The 16060-nt window shown below is 39.3% G+C and overlaps 2 protein-coding genes and 1 long non-coding RNA gene across 4 annotated transcripts; 1 reads left to right on the top strand and 2 right to left on the bottom strand.

Annotated features, from left to right (window-relative positions):
* Positions 1-44: 44 nt before the first annotated feature.
* On the bottom strand, positions 45-2667 carry gpr141 (G protein-coupled receptor 141). The gene is made up of 2 exons (XM_020087831.2): positions 2350-2667; positions 45-1622 (listed from the first exon to the last, which is right to left on the bottom strand). The coding sequence occupies exon 2, from the start codon at positions 1620-1622 to the stop codon at positions 717-719; it is 906 nt and encodes a 301-aa protein (XP_019943390.1). The 5' UTR covers positions 2350-2667; the 3' UTR covers positions 45-716.
* On the top strand, positions 2492-11833 carry LOC138405228 (uncharacterized). Of its 2 annotated transcripts, XR_011238897.1 has the most exons (6): positions 2492-2760; positions 5684-5804; positions 8705-8869; positions 8973-9044; positions 10385-10517; positions 11131-11833. It is a non-coding gene; the product is annotated as an uncharacterized lncRNA (long non-coding RNA). The 2 variants fall into 2 exon arrangements; XR_011238896.1 differs by lacking the exon at positions 8973-9044.
* pign (phosphatidylinositol glycan anchor biosynthesis, class N) lies at positions 4169-15891 on the bottom strand. Its single transcript, XM_069512094.1, has 29 exons — positions 15568-15891; positions 14602-14850; positions 14285-14406; positions 14069-14167; positions 13798-13904; positions 13499-13623; positions 13242-13372; positions 13013-13132; positions 12846-12886; positions 12655-12714; positions 12382-12474; positions 12146-12201; positions 11609-11687; positions 11160-11342; positions 10909-11048; positions 10630-10729; positions 10410-10502; positions 9630-9721; positions 8942-9047; positions 8744-8852; positions 8105-8207; positions 7892-7994; positions 7342-7428; positions 7156-7211; positions 6692-6767; positions 6044-6117; positions 5727-5769; positions 5165-5217; positions 4169-5024 (listed from the first exon to the last, which is right to left on the bottom strand). The coding sequence occupies exons 2-29, from the start codon at positions 14826-14828 to the stop codon at positions 4901-4903; spliced, it is 2802 nt and encodes a 933-aa protein (XP_069368195.1). The 5' UTR covers positions 14829-14850; positions 15568-15891; the 3' UTR covers positions 4169-4900.
* Positions 15892-16060: the final 169 nt, after the last annotated feature.

Genomic DNA, 16060 nt, shown 5'->3' with positions numbered 1-16060 from the left:
AGAGGGTTGAGGTAATGTTTCACAAAATAATAGTAAAAAAGTAATGATTTTAGACATTTATTTCTTATCTCAGCTATGGAGCTGCACACTTCAGAAAACACAGTTTTGTTTGTGCACCATCTTTAACATAAAACCACCACTATCTGCAGTCACACAATCGTTTTTATTACAGAGCACATTAGAGGAGTCATTGTTTGTGCACAGAGCAGACTGTATTTAAAGAAATGAAGAAGATAGAAATGAAGCCAAAAATATCCTGGATAAACGCTGCCTTCTTGCATTAATGACATCATTTGGAGCCAGAGTCTGCACAGTATGGCGATAGGGGGGATAGAGCTGTGGTATCAACCAATCATAAGTCGCTCTCAGCTGTCAATGTTTTGTTCCGCAACAAATATTAAAACCAAACTTTACAGAAAAATAAATGCAGTGTTACTGCTAAAGCCCAATTCATGCTTCTGCGTCGAAGCTAGGGCGTAGCCTACGTGTAGACGTGTACAATACACAGAGCCTTACGACGTACCTTGATGTGCACCTCCCCGAAAAATGTAACTACTCATGAAAGCGAAGCAGACTGAATGAGCTGTGATTGGTCCGGCACACTCGGGTCACCATCATGTCATCCATCTTTATAGCGCAAAAAGTTAGCAGCACTGGATGTAGATCTAAAGGCGTAGAGTAAAATTAAAGTTATAATAAAGTCGACAAATGTCCTTTCACCTGACCCTTCTGAAGAAGCACATGTAGCAGTTTCTCCTCCCCAGGAAAGTGAGCATGTCCAAACAGTTGAAAGTGGTCAGACTCAGAAGCACCTCGTTGACCTGCTGTAGATTAATGTGTTCCAAGTAATAGAGTCGGAACATGTGGTAGGGAATGAAGCAGACCACCATGATGAGGGCGAAGCACATGCTCTTCAGCTGAGCCCCGAAGTCCTGCTGCGAGATGCATCCCTGGCGATGCCTCCTGTACAAAACCCTCAGGACATTTGCTTGGAGGGCCGTCAGCACGGCAGCCACCACTATGATCAGCGTGCTCACGACGTAATTCACCACCGTGGCACCGAACACTTTATGTATGTGTTTCCCGAATTTAAAGCAAACTGTTTCATTTGTTGTTTGCGTCAAGTTTTTCTCCTGGTTTTTACCATAGGCAAAATGGATGACGAACGGGACTGTGGATAGCACCATCACCCACACCGCCGCGCTGACCAGGAGCGCGTGGATGCTGCGAAAAGGGGCAAGCTGCTCCGCCTTGCGGTAGAACGTCAGGAGGCGCGTGATGAGGATGATCACGTATAGGAAGAAAGACATGTACATGTGGATGTGGATCATGCTACTGACCACTTTACACCAGCTGTGGCCCAGTTCCCAGTTGCCGCTGACGTAATAGTAAATCCTGAAAGGCACAGTGATGAGGAAGATGAAGTGGGCGAAGATGAGGTTGAGGACAGCGATGGAGGTGATGGATGTGGAGCTGGACTTCAGGATGTGCATCATCAGGCTTAGGCTGATGGTGCCACTCACCAGAACCAAGACATTGATGGCCAGCAGGACAGTACGGTACACATAAGCATGTTCAGTATCTGGTTGCTTGGGGGACGAGTCATTGGTCGTTGAATTCATCTGAGGTAGACAGAGGAAGGATGAATAAAAAGGGAGGGAGGAGGGAATGAGGGAAGAGAGAACAGAAGGAAGGGAGGGAAGAGAGAACGAGGGAGGGAGGGAGGGAGAAAGAAAGAAAGAAAGGAAGGAAAGAGAGGATGGAAGAATAGAAAGGGAGGGAGGAAGGAGAAAGGATGGAAATGAAGGGGAAGGAAGAGAGGAAAAAAGAGAATATATAAGATATAAAAATGAATCTAAAGATTAAAAAGTAAATAGAAATAGATAATTAAGTAAACAGTAAACACTGTCCGATTCAACTTTGAATTTCACGCATTATTTTTTCGTTGTTTATACTTTACTGATTTATCTGATTTTACTTTATGTTGCTCATATTTGAACACATAATTTACATCAAATGGCAAATGGCCTGTATTTATATAGCAGCTTTTATAGTCTTGGTGACCACTCAAAGAGCTTTACAGTAGATTATTGCCATTCACGCACACACATCAGACATTTACCAGAGTATAATTTTACTGTCTCATGTAACTCTAAAAAAATGGCGATTACAACAAAAGTCAGCTGAAATGAAAAAATCCAGCATTTAAATATAGTGCAGTTTAGACGAAATTACTGTTTTCAGTTTAATTATTACCAAGAGATTAAAACTATGATTAAAACGGCATCATTTATTAACACAAAGTCAAAAACCAGATAGTCAAAGTCAAAATGAAGATAACTCACGTACCTTTTAGTTCAGAGCGGAACTGGCTGCCTTGTGCTGTCGTGTGTGAAAATTAGGAATTAGTGGGTCTGTATTTCTTCTACATCACTTTATGTCGTTGAAGCAGTGTTCATGGTTTGTGTCAATGAGCGTGTCAGATAGCAATGTCTGTGGGTGTCTGTGTGGGCAAGAGCTTCTGCTTGAATGCATATGTCTGTGTGCGATCAAGTGCAAATGTGTGTCAACTTTTACTGGAAGTTCAGGTTGTGAAAATGAAGTGCAACTGTGTGTGCGTGTGTTTGTGTGTGTGTCCTGACAGAAACAATGACTGTGTTTGTGTGTGTGCGCGTGCGTGCTTGTGGCCGTATTTGTTTGTGTCACAAACAGGAGGTTGGTGCGCACTCATCAGCACAACCACAGAGCTTCCTCCTTCTGGTAGGCACTCTTCACTTGGCCGTTTGTTGAATATATCTCAGCAGTTGCAGAAATTTTTTTTTTACCAAAATACAATTCTGAAAAAATGTCATGTACATAAACTGTACATTAGAGTTCACTAAGTTAACTCTCTGTATTTGACACAATTTAAAATTGAAGAAGTGAAAGGGGATGTAGTGATGGAAGCTGCTGGTGTTGACAGATGACTGTTGTGTTAAACTATGAACATCTCAGTAAACACTGCAGGATCTTTGCAGGCCTATAACCATGAAATAGATGTGGACGCGTTATGGACGATCTTTTTAACGATTGCAGGCTGCTGGAAAACTAAAGCTCTATGAGTTGCTGTAGGACTTCAAGACATGGGGTATATACAGCAAACCTGAGCACAGTATGTTATGTAGAAGTATAAAAAGCAAACAGGTTAGTGGGGGCAGCTGATAGTGGATTATGATTACAACTAGATTGCTGAGATATACAATTTACCCTCTCACATCTAGTAACATAACTGGCAATATAACTATCATTCAATTATCATGACTGCTCCCTTTTCTTTATAATAAACACTTTTGACATTTGACACTACTCTCCATTTATGTTCGACACAGCTTTTCTCGTGAATATTGTAAATATTGTTATTTTGTTGATGTGATGTTACACTTCTGACTCCTGGGGAAGAGATTCCTCATCGTGGCTCTCTGAGGTTTCTATGTTTTTTCCCTGCTAAAAGGATTTTTTGGTAGTTTTTCTATTTAAGGACAGAGGTTGTTGGACTTTGTTAAGCCATATGAGGCAAATTGTGATTTGTGAATATGGGCTATATAAAGTTTGACTGATTTATTGGTTAGATTAAAAACATGGCCCCCAAATCAAACATCTTCAGAAACTCTGCTCACTGCTCAACAACTCCAATAACACCTGAAGAAGGTTCTAAAATAATAATGACAGTTTTTTCAGTTTATGGGTTGCATCTAAAATAGGATGGCTCCACATTGTGAAGAACCACTTGAAGTAACAAGCAACAACTCAAGTGAGACTTTGCAAAGAGGAGAAAGTGTACGAGAGCATCAGAGGGTTAACACACACAGCAGTGGTGAGGAGGTGTATAGGAGCCATTTGACCAGAAGCAAAAGTAGCGGTCGCTGTCCTTGAGAAACAACGCCACATGCAAAAAACTTGTATTGAAATGCAGCAGGATTATCTGTGGAAAATTGGTGTTTTAGCGACTGATCACAAAGTGTGAAGGACAGTGCGTGAAGTCAACCTCTACCAACAGCATCTGGAAAGAAAATACTTTTTTTCCCCAAAATTGGTCTTATTAAGGCATAAAAATGAGCCCTAGAAGCATATTTTCTGGTCATATGAAAACAAAACAATCTTCTTTAGATAGGATCTATGAACATTGCCGTTTGTATTCCACTCTTTCAGTTTTATTGGTCCATACAATGCATAGTCACAATAAATTAAAACATATTTTCTTATAAACAGGGATATATTTAGGCAGCCTTACAGGAAGCAGTTACAGACTTATATAGTTATCCTTCTTGGTAGATCATAAATCTGCACCCCTGGCAAAGACATAATTCACAGTCACATTTTCAAGTATTCTCAGTCAGTTCATCAATGATTGATGCAAAAGCAATGTGCTGGAGACACTGAGTGGGTTTAAAGAATGAATACAGTGCAAACAGTACTGTGCAAATGTCTCAACTATGTTATCTTAGGATGATCCATCTGAGATGACTTTAACATTATTAAGTACTTGAAATAACAACTATAAACTATAAAACTCATTTAAAAAAAAGTATTTTAAACTAAGAACGAAAACCTGAAGTAAGTCTCTGTGGCAGTCCCGAGAGGTGGCTATAAAGCATCTAACAACTATAAATTGGTGTGAGAGTTTTGGACAGTGCAATATAGTACTACTACCTACTTCCTATTGTCCAATAACTACCTGCAATACTCATATAACAATACCTCTTACCATATGTATACAAACTGGTTTAATGGAACAAATGCTTAAATAGTATCTAAAAATAAGTACGATAAAGATTAAACTTTTGGAGTAACCAGAATGTGTGTGTGTGTGTGTGTGTGTGTGTGTGTGTGTGTATAAGTGCACTAGACAGCATATGCTAATTCAAGTGAAGTGTGACTTGTGTCTCCTCCACAGGATGAGTCTTTGAGAGGTGAGGATGTGTGTGACCACACTTAGCAGCATCAGGAAGATGGTCATTGACATCACTATCACATAGTGGCTGATGCTGCAAGATAGGAAGAAGTTGAGCACGGTAAAGTGCCTCATATTAAAACCAGGGACTCAAAGTACAGAGGAGGGGCAGTGTGTGTCTGAGACAAGTTATTAATTAAGACCTGGACACTGTGTGTTTTCCAGTTAACTTACCTTGTGCCAATGTCCAACCAGCTGCCGTAGTCCTGCACCAGGAAGAAAAAGTGCTGAGGAAAGGAAGAGGGAGTTAAAGTTTAATATTTTCTTATGTTCATGTCCAGTCTACTTAACAGAAAAAGAGGTAGAGAGAAATGTTTTTGAGAAAGTACGGTAGAAAAAACCTTTGTTCCCTTTTTGCATTTTAAGAATCAAGTCAAAATGTCGAGAAAAACCATGAATTTCAAGATTCAAACCAAACTTTTAAGAATAGATTACTAAAATTAACACATATGACCGCCTCTCCTGCTAAGAAAGATGGAACACTCAGGTAGCTGTCAACATTTCAACTTTATTCTAAATATACAAAAATTTAAAAAAAGACTTCTCTCAATAATTTAACTTTATTTTTAACGTATTGATTTATTCCAGACGTATCCGCTTATCTTCCACTCATTTATTTCAACATTATTTTGGCATTAAGACAAATACAAAAAAAAAAATGCTTTTCTTAAATCTAATCTGATTCCTCTGCAGGAGAGAAAACATCACAGTGCATGAACCAACAACAAAGCCTTACCAGAGCCATCAGGTCGGAGATGACCAGGACTATGAGGAACAAACTGGAAGAGAAGAAGAAAGGATGAAGGGAGAGAAGGTAAGAAAGCAATATTAGAAAGTTGTGATAAATCGTCCACAACCGCATGTACAGCATGGATAATAGAGTTACCATCCACTTCACAAAAAACAAACCACAGATAAGAAACGTTTTCGATTTCAGTCTGCAAAGGAAATGGCTGCACCAGATATAAAAGTGTGCACAGTGTGACAAATGGAAACACGTTTCTGTCGCAATCTGTCAGTTTAAATGCTTTAAGAGCTGCAGCGAGAGGTTACCTTCTTGATGAAAGCTGTGTTACGACTTGGATGGTCTCAAATGTGCACATTACTATGATGAATGGAATGATCACCTGCAAGAAAGAAATTTAAGATTGTATTATTAAGTCTAGAAATGTTTAATTGATAGAGAATGATGCTACTAATATTTCTGGCAAATTTGTCTTCAAAATTAAGTAGCAGGATATATATATATATATATATATATATATATATGCAATACAAGAGATATATTTATATATATTTCATAGCTAGATACACGGAAAGAATAGTTACAGATACAGTACAATACAGTGTTTTCAGACTACTACAAACACTCAAATCTTGTTGTCTTTCTAAGTTGACATCTTACTCAGCATAAATTCTCATGCTCTGTTCTCACATGGGGTCACGTGGACATTTCCTGGACATTTTACTGGCAGGAAAGGTTTCTGAAAATGACTCAGACGTTTTTGTTCTGACATACAGCCCCTCCTTAACATGTCAGGGAAATGTCCAGACTTCAGTGCTTGTCTGAAAGCAGCTCAACACTGCCCCTCTTCCTTGGAAACTTATTTCTTGAGCTGATTAAAAAAAGATGGGATTTGGATGGGAAACATTCAGAAACACAGCGTATGGTGTAAAATGAAAGTGTTTATAACATGGTACCTTCCACATCATCAGTCCTCCCATGATGAAGGGGTTGAACACAGTCAGGAAACAATAAACGGATGCTGGGTCAAAACTGGATTCAAGAAGAAAGACACAGAGAAAGTGACAATTTAAACAGAGTGATTCTAAAGTTACCAGAATCTTTAATCATTCAGAGCACAACAATATGTAGGGGGCACTCATTTCCTGATGAGTTTTAAAGTACAGACCATGTAATCAAAGGCATAATCTAAACAACAGATTAGCTGGTGTTAAAAATGCAAACAGAACTAAGAAATCAGTCCGAGCTGGAGTTTCAAAGATAACTTTTTCTGCTTTTGTATTCAAATGATGCATTCAAACCAGACTTTCATTTCACCCACACTGAGACCAAGTCCAGCCACATACTCTAACCCATAAACACACACACAACTTCCTGCCATTTACCTAGTACAAACACAAATAGAAATGCAAAGACATACCTGTTAATGGAGGCTATGTTCCCTGTGCCGAAGAAAGCTGTTATTATAAAAAATACCTGAAGAAAACGTACGGTTCAGGAAAGAGCTAAACAAAGTGTTAAACATGAAATTATTATATCATAAAATAATAACACTGGTGCCAGTTTAGGTGATTTTAACTGATGTTACTTTTGCAAATGTGGATACAAAGAAATAAGATCTTCTGATGTCATCTAACTTTAGATGTCGGATCTTGGCGATGTCAATGTTTGCAGAGAAATCAATAGTGGAGAGCTGGAAGAAAAAACACACACACACACAGTTTTGTCAGGTAAAACTTCAGAGTAAATAAATTAAGATACACAATCACACAAACACACACACAACCCGTACACATGGCCATACACCCATGTATATGACAAATAAACATCTTGAATCCATACACATGCATAGACACACCCGATCACGTGATCTGAGACCTCAAGTAAACTACATAGAGCTTTATGTAAACCTACCCCTCAGATTACAGTTATGTTATCACGAGTAGGATTTCCTTGTTTGATTTAAATGAACATTTGGAAAAGGAAAGTAAATACATTTTAACCACGCAACACTTAACACCAGAGATGAGGTTTCCAAAAATATACATTCAAATCTAATGTATATAAATATGTGACAATATGATCAATATAAAAGATGACTTGACAGTACTCTACCAAATCTTTCAAACTCAGAAACAAACACATCATGGTCGTACCTCTTGCCTGCCAGAGACACCCTGTGCAAGCATGGCTTCCTGCTCAATGTTGATCCACACAAACATCAACCAAGATAACATAGGGAGGAACAAGGCCTCTGACCTAGTTTGGAGAAAGCATACACATTAGAAATATGAAACTGAAACTTGATCTTCACAACTGGAAGTGTTGGTGTCGCTGCATGGTGTGTTAGGTGTAAGGTCACATCTTACCCGGTGCTGAGCAGCAGGTACGTGGCCGTGAGAGAGAGGAAGATGCTGAGCAGTCGATGAAAAAGACGAGTAGAGCTCAACAATGGAACCAGTATAGACGATCCTGATAGGAGAGACGAGGAGGAAGGTATGTGCTGGGTCTTAGAGCATTAAGGACAAAATGCTGCAGTAAAGGATGAGACACTTTAACTGATGAAAACCATTCATATCTGTATTAAACGTGGGGGTTGTTATCATTTGTGAGGCCCAGATATGCAAGAGGCCAAATAATTAGCTGCAAGGTGAAAAACATTAAGAGCCAAAAAGACTTTATAATTTAAAGGTACATTGCTGAGGTGCGCCAAAAATTCTGCTGTGAGCCACCACCTTAAATGTGAAAGAAATTTAGATAACTGACAATTAGGAAATGATTCACTCTCGGATATGGTGACTAGCTTTTCCCACAGCAACCTGGAAAATACCTTAGTGTGCACTTTTAGCATGAAGTGACTTTTTCTCCACTTAGAAATAATCTTGTGCTTAAGCTCAAAAAGTGCTGTGTACTGTAAATGAGATGTATAATATATTATGTAAATAAGACATTTTATATCATCTCCCCAGGGAATTCGAAGGTGTCGAGTTGGGATAACGCCCACCTACCTAACGTGGTCCAGCTGATGATCTGATTAAGAAGCGGCAGGCCCTGTTTTTGCTGCAGGCTGGAGTGTGTGAGGGAGGGCACGTACGCACACACTGCCACATGGAGCATCTGTTGAGTTTTTTCAGGTAAAACTAGAATAAATAAATTAAGATACACAATCACACACACACATACAGTATGGCATGTGCTGCAGTTACCTGGGTAACAAACTGCTGTCTGTCACCAAAGCTCAGCAGCGTTCTCTGTCGCAATGACCAGAGGAAACAGGCTGAAGTGAAGAGGGTGAGCAAACCTGCACAGGTACTGAGCAGACAAACAGAATATAAAGAGTTTATTTTTGCAAATGGCTTAATTTTTGCACATGTTAATTAGCAGCTATGTTCCTGACTCTACCAATATTCAAACCTTTTTGATTTTTGGGGAGAATATAATACCATGAGGCTTTTTCAGCAGTTATTTAAAGGTGAACTACGCCTATGTTTCATATCATATTCAGGTAGCTTGTTATGGAACGAACTGTTTATCTTCTTAAAGTAGTTGAATAATAATAAATAATAATTCTGATGAGAGAAAAAAATAACCCCGGTGATGTCTCAGATTGGGCTTGAAGGCAACAATTTATTCCACATATCCTCTGTTTAAAACATTATAACTGTTTTAAATAAATTATAAAATAACTTACTGGAAATGTTTAATTAAATTAAAAAAATAATTTGAGTTTGTATATTGATATGGGAAAATATCTGGATTCATAACCATATTGCTCATCACAATCTGAATCGCTCTCTGATGACAGTTAAGATTTAAATATACTGACTGACCTGAATAGGACTCTGAGGTTTTTATGCATTCTGATAAATGTGAACAAACAGAGGAAGCACTCACACCAGATGTATGTTGGCCTCTCTGCCCACCACAGGCATCAGGGGGAAAAGAGCCAAAAACAAGCAGCCGAAAAACCAACTCAATGAGCGGAACTGCATGAGGACAGAAACAATAAGTTCATATAGTGAGAAGCTGTATGTCACTTCAATATGACTCAGGATAAATAAGTGCAAGTAGGTCAGAACATGAGCCAGTTTGATTAAATTTTTCTGCATCGCTGAATGACCTTATTATTTCATTCATATTATTGTGAGGATCATCATTTTTGTTAAAATTGCTGAAGCAAGGAGAAGAATTTAAAGAGAAATTATTTCAGGACCGGGACAGAAGACTCACTGTAGCAAGAAGTGATTGAGTGTCAACTCATACAAACCCCCTTGTAAAATTCATAAGATTTAGAATTAATGATTTTTTTTAAATCATAAATCAAATGATAAATATATCAATGACTTAAAATATTAATTTAATTATTATACATTTGTGGAAGGTAGATTATCTCAATGTAATTTTTATGTCTTCAAAAGAGTGACTTATCTCCTTTAAACCTTTTAACCGCCATCAGTCAAGACTGATTCAACTTCAGTGTTTACTCCATCTCCTGTTCCCAGATTTCCTGATGAAGTATCATTTTCAGTCACCTTTTCAAATATGGAAATCAAAATCATCAAATACTATGACTCTTCCTGGCATAAACGCACTTGTCTAGTTAATATTCCCCCCCTAAAGGTTGGTATTTCCATGTTCTTTGACCTTAGGAGCCAGAATCTGTGACATGGTTACCTTGGCCCTCCCAAAGAGTCCTGACAGGAAGGGCCAGAGAGACAGGACAGCCAGGCCCACAGTCAGCATGGCGCGATGAAAGAAACTCACCACCTGGGGGCAGCAAAGGTGAACTGTCAGCCACAGAACAGAGTACCAGTACCTAAACTATTATAGATTTAAGATTATGTCAGAGGGCAGAAATATGCATCTAGCTGTACATTACAAGGATTACACCTACCAGTAACTCAATTCCAAATGCCACCAGCACAAAATAACCAAGACACTTCCACAGTGGAAGAGAAGGTGCAGACTTGATCAAATCTGTCAGAGTGCCAGACCTGAAATGGATCATTGATTCGATTATTTTTCAGTCAGGAAATTGAGAAAAGAAAAAAAAACTCCAAAGAAAATGCTTTTATACATTCACAAAGGAAAATATTGAAATTAGAGCCATGAAAAAAGTGCTAAACTTTTAATTTTAATTTTATATGTTTTATCAAATGTGTGTATTACTCACTCTTTCAGGACAGAGTACCATACAGGGACAGGCAGCAGGCAGTAGATATAATAGGTAACTGGGCTCCTTTGGATCAGCAGGAACCCAGCGATCACTACTGTCACACACAGACACAGCCTCTCCAGAGTATAGCTGGGAGTCTGCAATATGCACACACACACAAGCGTTACCAAATGATGTAACTGAGACACACATTTACCTTAAGCTTATTTTTGATGGCAGGACAGAGGGATTTTATTGTGCTTCCTGACCTGGTTGAGGAGACTGGGGTGTCTGTGGAGGCTGGCATGAGTCTTAAGGATGACCAAGACAACATATGAGGTCCAGCCTACGAATCCCAGCACCACACTGCAACCCAGGAAGAACCTGTCGTAGGTATGGTAGTACACCAGGCCCTCCAAGGAGCGGGAGATCAGGGACTTGCACAGAGAGATCTGAGGAGAGACAATGATAGGAAAAGGAGTTGTTAAGAGAGGAAAGACACACAGAAAGACCCGACCCAACTAAGATTTCAATCAGGAACCTTCTCGTGAGACAACACTGCTCAACCCTTTATTAAGAAGTTCTTAAAAAGGAATCACTTATAATACTAAATGCTACTACACTCCAGTTTGCTGCAGCATTAGTGATGATTGAGTTCACAGCTTAAAGAGCAAGTCTTAACAGTATAAACTGTTGATTGTCTTTAACTGATACTCACAGCATCTCCGTACTTCTCCAGCTGAATCTGTATTCTGGCTTTGTGGGTGAACTCTGCTTGTTCTGACTCAGTCAGTTGTCTGCGAAAACAAAGAGACAAAGGAATAAAGACATACTGCGTGAATTGCATTTAAAATGTCGTCTTAAACACAATGTCTCCATGAATGTAAATTTTTCAGCAGCTGCCATCTGGTTAATGTTCTTTCTAAAATACATTTCTAAATCCATGCTCTCGATATGAAAGAAGCCTGACATGAGCCCCTGGTTAACATGCTGTGATGAACAGTTCATATATTTTATTGAAAGTTCTATATATAAGTTTTCTCTGCAGCTGAACATGTTTTTTGTACTGAAAGCAGGTGGTTCAGAGAAAACTGAACACTGTTTTGGTGCTGAATTTACCCAACTGTGTTTTCCATCGCTGAACCCACAATGTTTGTGATACATTGGTAAGTAATAAGCTGTTAATGTTGAAAAAACTTACAAAAAATATTTTAAATCACACACTGATGATCATTTTCTTACTTATTTTACTTACTGGTATGGGGTGAAGAGAAAAGACAAGGTTGTCTCCTTTTTCTGGGTCATTTTCATCTAGAAAAAAAGATGAAAAAAAAAATACAAATACCACTCAGTTACCATTAACAACCTTCCATGTGCTTCAGCACCATTTATAACTTGATAGTATGTCGCACAGATGTAAGAAGTTACCAACAGTTGCCGACCAATATGAATAACAGTAATCAGCAGCAGCAGAGATGCATGCTGCCATACCTTGAACTGCTGTAGTACTTGAATAGCATTAGTGTACATGCTCTCTGCTTTGAACAGGTCACTGTTGTTCAGGTAGAGAAGAGGTAAGACACCCTGTAATGACACAAATACACATGAAGATGAGCAGAAAGTCATAAAAACAGAATAGTGATATTTTTTAGAAAATATAATGAACTCAAATGAGAATTACACAGATTTTTCGCATCCACTTAAATGTACTGGCAAAATCAGTTTGGGAAAATGTTGCTTTGCCTCGATTATCGCTGAACTTACAACTGAGTTGACAGGAATGGGCACGCCGATGAGAGAAGCCATGAGGGGAGCAATGTCAGCCTGCAGAAAAAACAAACAACAACATAAAATATGTCACTTCACCCTCGGTCCTTCTGTTATATCACTGCTTACACACTGTAAATGTAGTGACACTGATTCCTGTTACTGTCGTGTCAGGCCATGGGTCTTACCTGACTGACATCGACCCTACGGAGGTGCTCCAGTTTCCAATCTGAGAGAAACAGAGGGGAATAAAAACAGGAAAGAATTTTAAAAAATCAAATATCTCTCAAACCTAAAAACGGTCTGAGAGACATTTAAGTTAAGCAGCTGTGATCAGAGCACATGGGTTTAGCACCTTGTAGGTATCCATCGTCATACAGCTGGGGTTCAGTGACTCTAAGAGCACTATGGACTCCAGCTCCCCACACCACTAAAGGGGTGAGCGTCTCAGAGGGATGCCCTGCACCGTGAGAACCTGCAAGAAAACACACGCACTTCAACATCCACGCACTTCAACAAATGCTGTAAAGAGTCTAATGAATTCACTCCCATGCTGATTAATAGCTCTGTCATTTTTTTCTCACCCCAGTTTGTCATTCCATGATCAGAGGTGAACACATAGGCTGTTCTGCCATCATAACCGAAGAAGTCTTCCACTATGGACACCAACTCAGCTAAACCAGTGTCTACTAAACCAATGTTGTCCAGGTACTCCCTAAAGACAATACACAAGAGATATCCGATACGACTGCTTTATTAAATGCTGCTATGGAGCAATATGTAATTAGAATTTTTTTAATATAGTGTGCAACAAGAAATCTTAAAAAAACGTCTCCCGTACTGCGACATTGGTCTGTGGGCGTGTCCGTTTGTGTCGATGCCCAGCAGATGCAGGAAGAAGATGTTCTTATCTTCGAGCAAGCTGGCCCTCAGACTTGAGTTCGACTTTGCCGACTGAAAGAACGACTGTTGAAAGGAAGAAGGAAAAATAAACAAAATGTATTCAAGAGAATGATGATGAAATCTTCACTACAGTGATCTCTCTGGGATTGTTTGTCTCTTTAAACAACAGACCAATTAAAAGTTATTACTGTGAACGTTAATTATTCATTACTATCATTAGTATTTGTACTATCATACTTTGACTTGAGTGAACACCCAGCTGTCAAGTCTGGAGGCATCAGTGGAGGCAAAGTCCTCCTCCTCTGCTGGGTACGTGTAGGTGTCCACATGGTCTCCACTGGCACCTGGGAGACGGAAGACAGAACATGAGATTTATAAAAAAAATATTTCTTGCGCTTATGTTATTTACTGTACATGCTTAAATGTGTTTCTATTTTTTAATTTTAATCTGTGATCTTTCGTTAATATTGATTAGACTTTTTTGTGTGTGCGTGCTGGGCTTTTGTACCTTTGGCAAACATAGGCAGAATATCAGGGCTGCCCCAGCACCAGGTGTGTCTGCTCTCATTAAACACAGAGTCAAACTCCACAGGATTCTCCTTCCAGCCTGAACAAATAGAAACACACACACACACACACAGCTTGTGAGCAAAATACTCCCATTGTTAACCTTCCCCATTGATTTTTTTTTCTGTATTGAACTCATGCACACATGTGTACTTACCTTTAGCAACAGCACTAACATCCTCATAGAAGCCGGCGATGAGAGCAACATGACCAGGCCGAGACTCAGTGGGTACACGTGTGTGTGACACACCCCAGGTGCCTGTCTCTTCCATCACACTCCTGGTATTAGGGAACACACAAGCATACACACACCAGTTACACAGGATCTGTGCACAAATTATAAGAAAGACCCAGTATGACAGCAACACACACACAGTCACTGCAAATACAAATATTTATATACTGCTTACAGGAATGATTAATTTAACACATACACAGATATACACTGGTGATTCTTTGTATTAGTTTCCCAACCTCAGGTACGGGGCCCTGGATGAGCCATTTGGGAGTAAGGTGAAGAGACTGTCAGCTCGGAGGCCGTCGGCCACCAATAACACCAGTCTGGAGGCGGGCGGTGCCAGCGGTGTGGTCTGGGGCGCCATGCCGTGGACCAAGGGGGAGGTGAAGTAGATGTCGAAGATAGAAATAAAGAAGACCACGTGGACCGTCAGTCCAACCAAGAAGAAGGTGATCATCCTCATTTTGCCAGTTGTGCAGAACAACCTGAAGACAGAGGAAGAAAGAGGGAGGATTTTATGTATCTGTGGGTGAAACATGAGAAATAAAGACAATAAAAAATGATTGAGGTAAATATGGATAATAACTCAGTTATACAGTCTAACTATAACAAAAATAGGTAACTTCAAAGAGAGAATGGGTCATTATAAAGGCTCGGCATGATTTATGAATTCTATTTAATAAGAGTGTTATTTCATATCACACTTAATCAAAACTGAAAATGTGAATTCTTTGAGCATTTATCAGTTTAGTAGGTTTATTAAACCTTAATTCAGTTTGGAAGGAAATGACAGTGAGAAGTGATGGTTTACTCAACATTTTCTCTCTTACTTGAAGCAATTTTATGTATCTATTTATTCATTTATCTTGTGTGCTTACTCATGTCCCTTTTCCTATGCTCCCTAATTAGGTTGATGGGCCTGTTGATAAGGTGGTGATAATGTATGTATCAGTCTGATTTTGTTTTATTGTTTTAGAGTTGAATTGGGTTTTGTGTGTATTGTTTTGGTTCGATCTTTGGCAGATTATCAGGTTCTGCATCATGTAGACTAGTTCAGATATATTTGCCATGTAAAGACCAAAACAATCCTTCTGTCACCTTTGGCCAACGTGCAAAAATAATGACTTGTATACATTGATTTCTTTACATTTTAATTGGATCCATCGCCTCAACACACAAAGAGGCCATGAAACGAGTCTTACCTGTTTGTAACGTCAGCGGGATTCCCACCACACAACCGGAGGTTACTGCCTCGTTAATGAATGAATGGATGAGCAGAATAATCTACTTCCATTTCACCTATTCCCCTTTTCACACTCTGATTCAACTTCCATTTTATCTTCGTCAATCCCCAATTACAGACACGGAGAACCCGACAGGCTGCTGCTGTACTCAACCCGATCAACGTAATCTGTACGTGCGAGCGTTTACTAAACCAAGTGTCCTTCTTTTAAGAAGATTACTTCAAGAAATACAGGAGCAACGAGCATTCACTTCCGTGTTTTGACTTGACGTTGACCTGTGCACCCTGCAGCAGGATTGTGGGTAATGTAGTCAAACTATGTATCATCCAGTTAGCGCTCTTATAAAATAAATGACGTCTCTCTAAATGTTGATGCTTTGATTTTCACCATGTGATTATTTATGTCACAGAGCAGATGAACAGTAAAATGTTATTTTCACATGTTGCGGTTC

Source organism: Paralichthys olivaceus, chromosome 17 (genome assembly GCF_024713975.1).
Source record: "Paralichthys olivaceus isolate ysfri-2021 chromosome 17, ASM2471397v2, whole genome shotgun sequence".
Taxonomy (NCBI): domain Eukaryota; kingdom Metazoa; phylum Chordata; class Actinopteri; order Pleuronectiformes; family Paralichthyidae; genus Paralichthys; species Paralichthys olivaceus.
This window is presented reverse-complemented; position numbering and strand designations above follow the sequence as displayed.

Excerpts from the sequence above, each read along its gene's own strand:
- pign (XM_069512094.1), bottom strand. The coding sequence starts at position 14,828 with ATGAGGATGATCACCTTCTTCTTGGTTGGACTGACGGTCCACGTGGTC. Across the intron at positions 12,475-12,654 it reads CCATTCCTGTCAACTCAGTT|GGTGTCTTACCTCTTCTCTA; the intron begins GTAAGTTCAGCG and ends GTGTCATTACAG. Across the intron at positions 8,208-8,743 it reads CATCAGCTGGACCACGTTAG|GATCGTCTATACTGGTTCCA; the intron begins GTAGGTGGGCGT and ends CTCTCCTATCAG.
- gpr141 (XM_020087831.2), bottom strand. The coding sequence starts at position 1,622 with ATGAATTCAACGACCAATGACTCGTCCCCCAAGCAACCAGATACTGAA.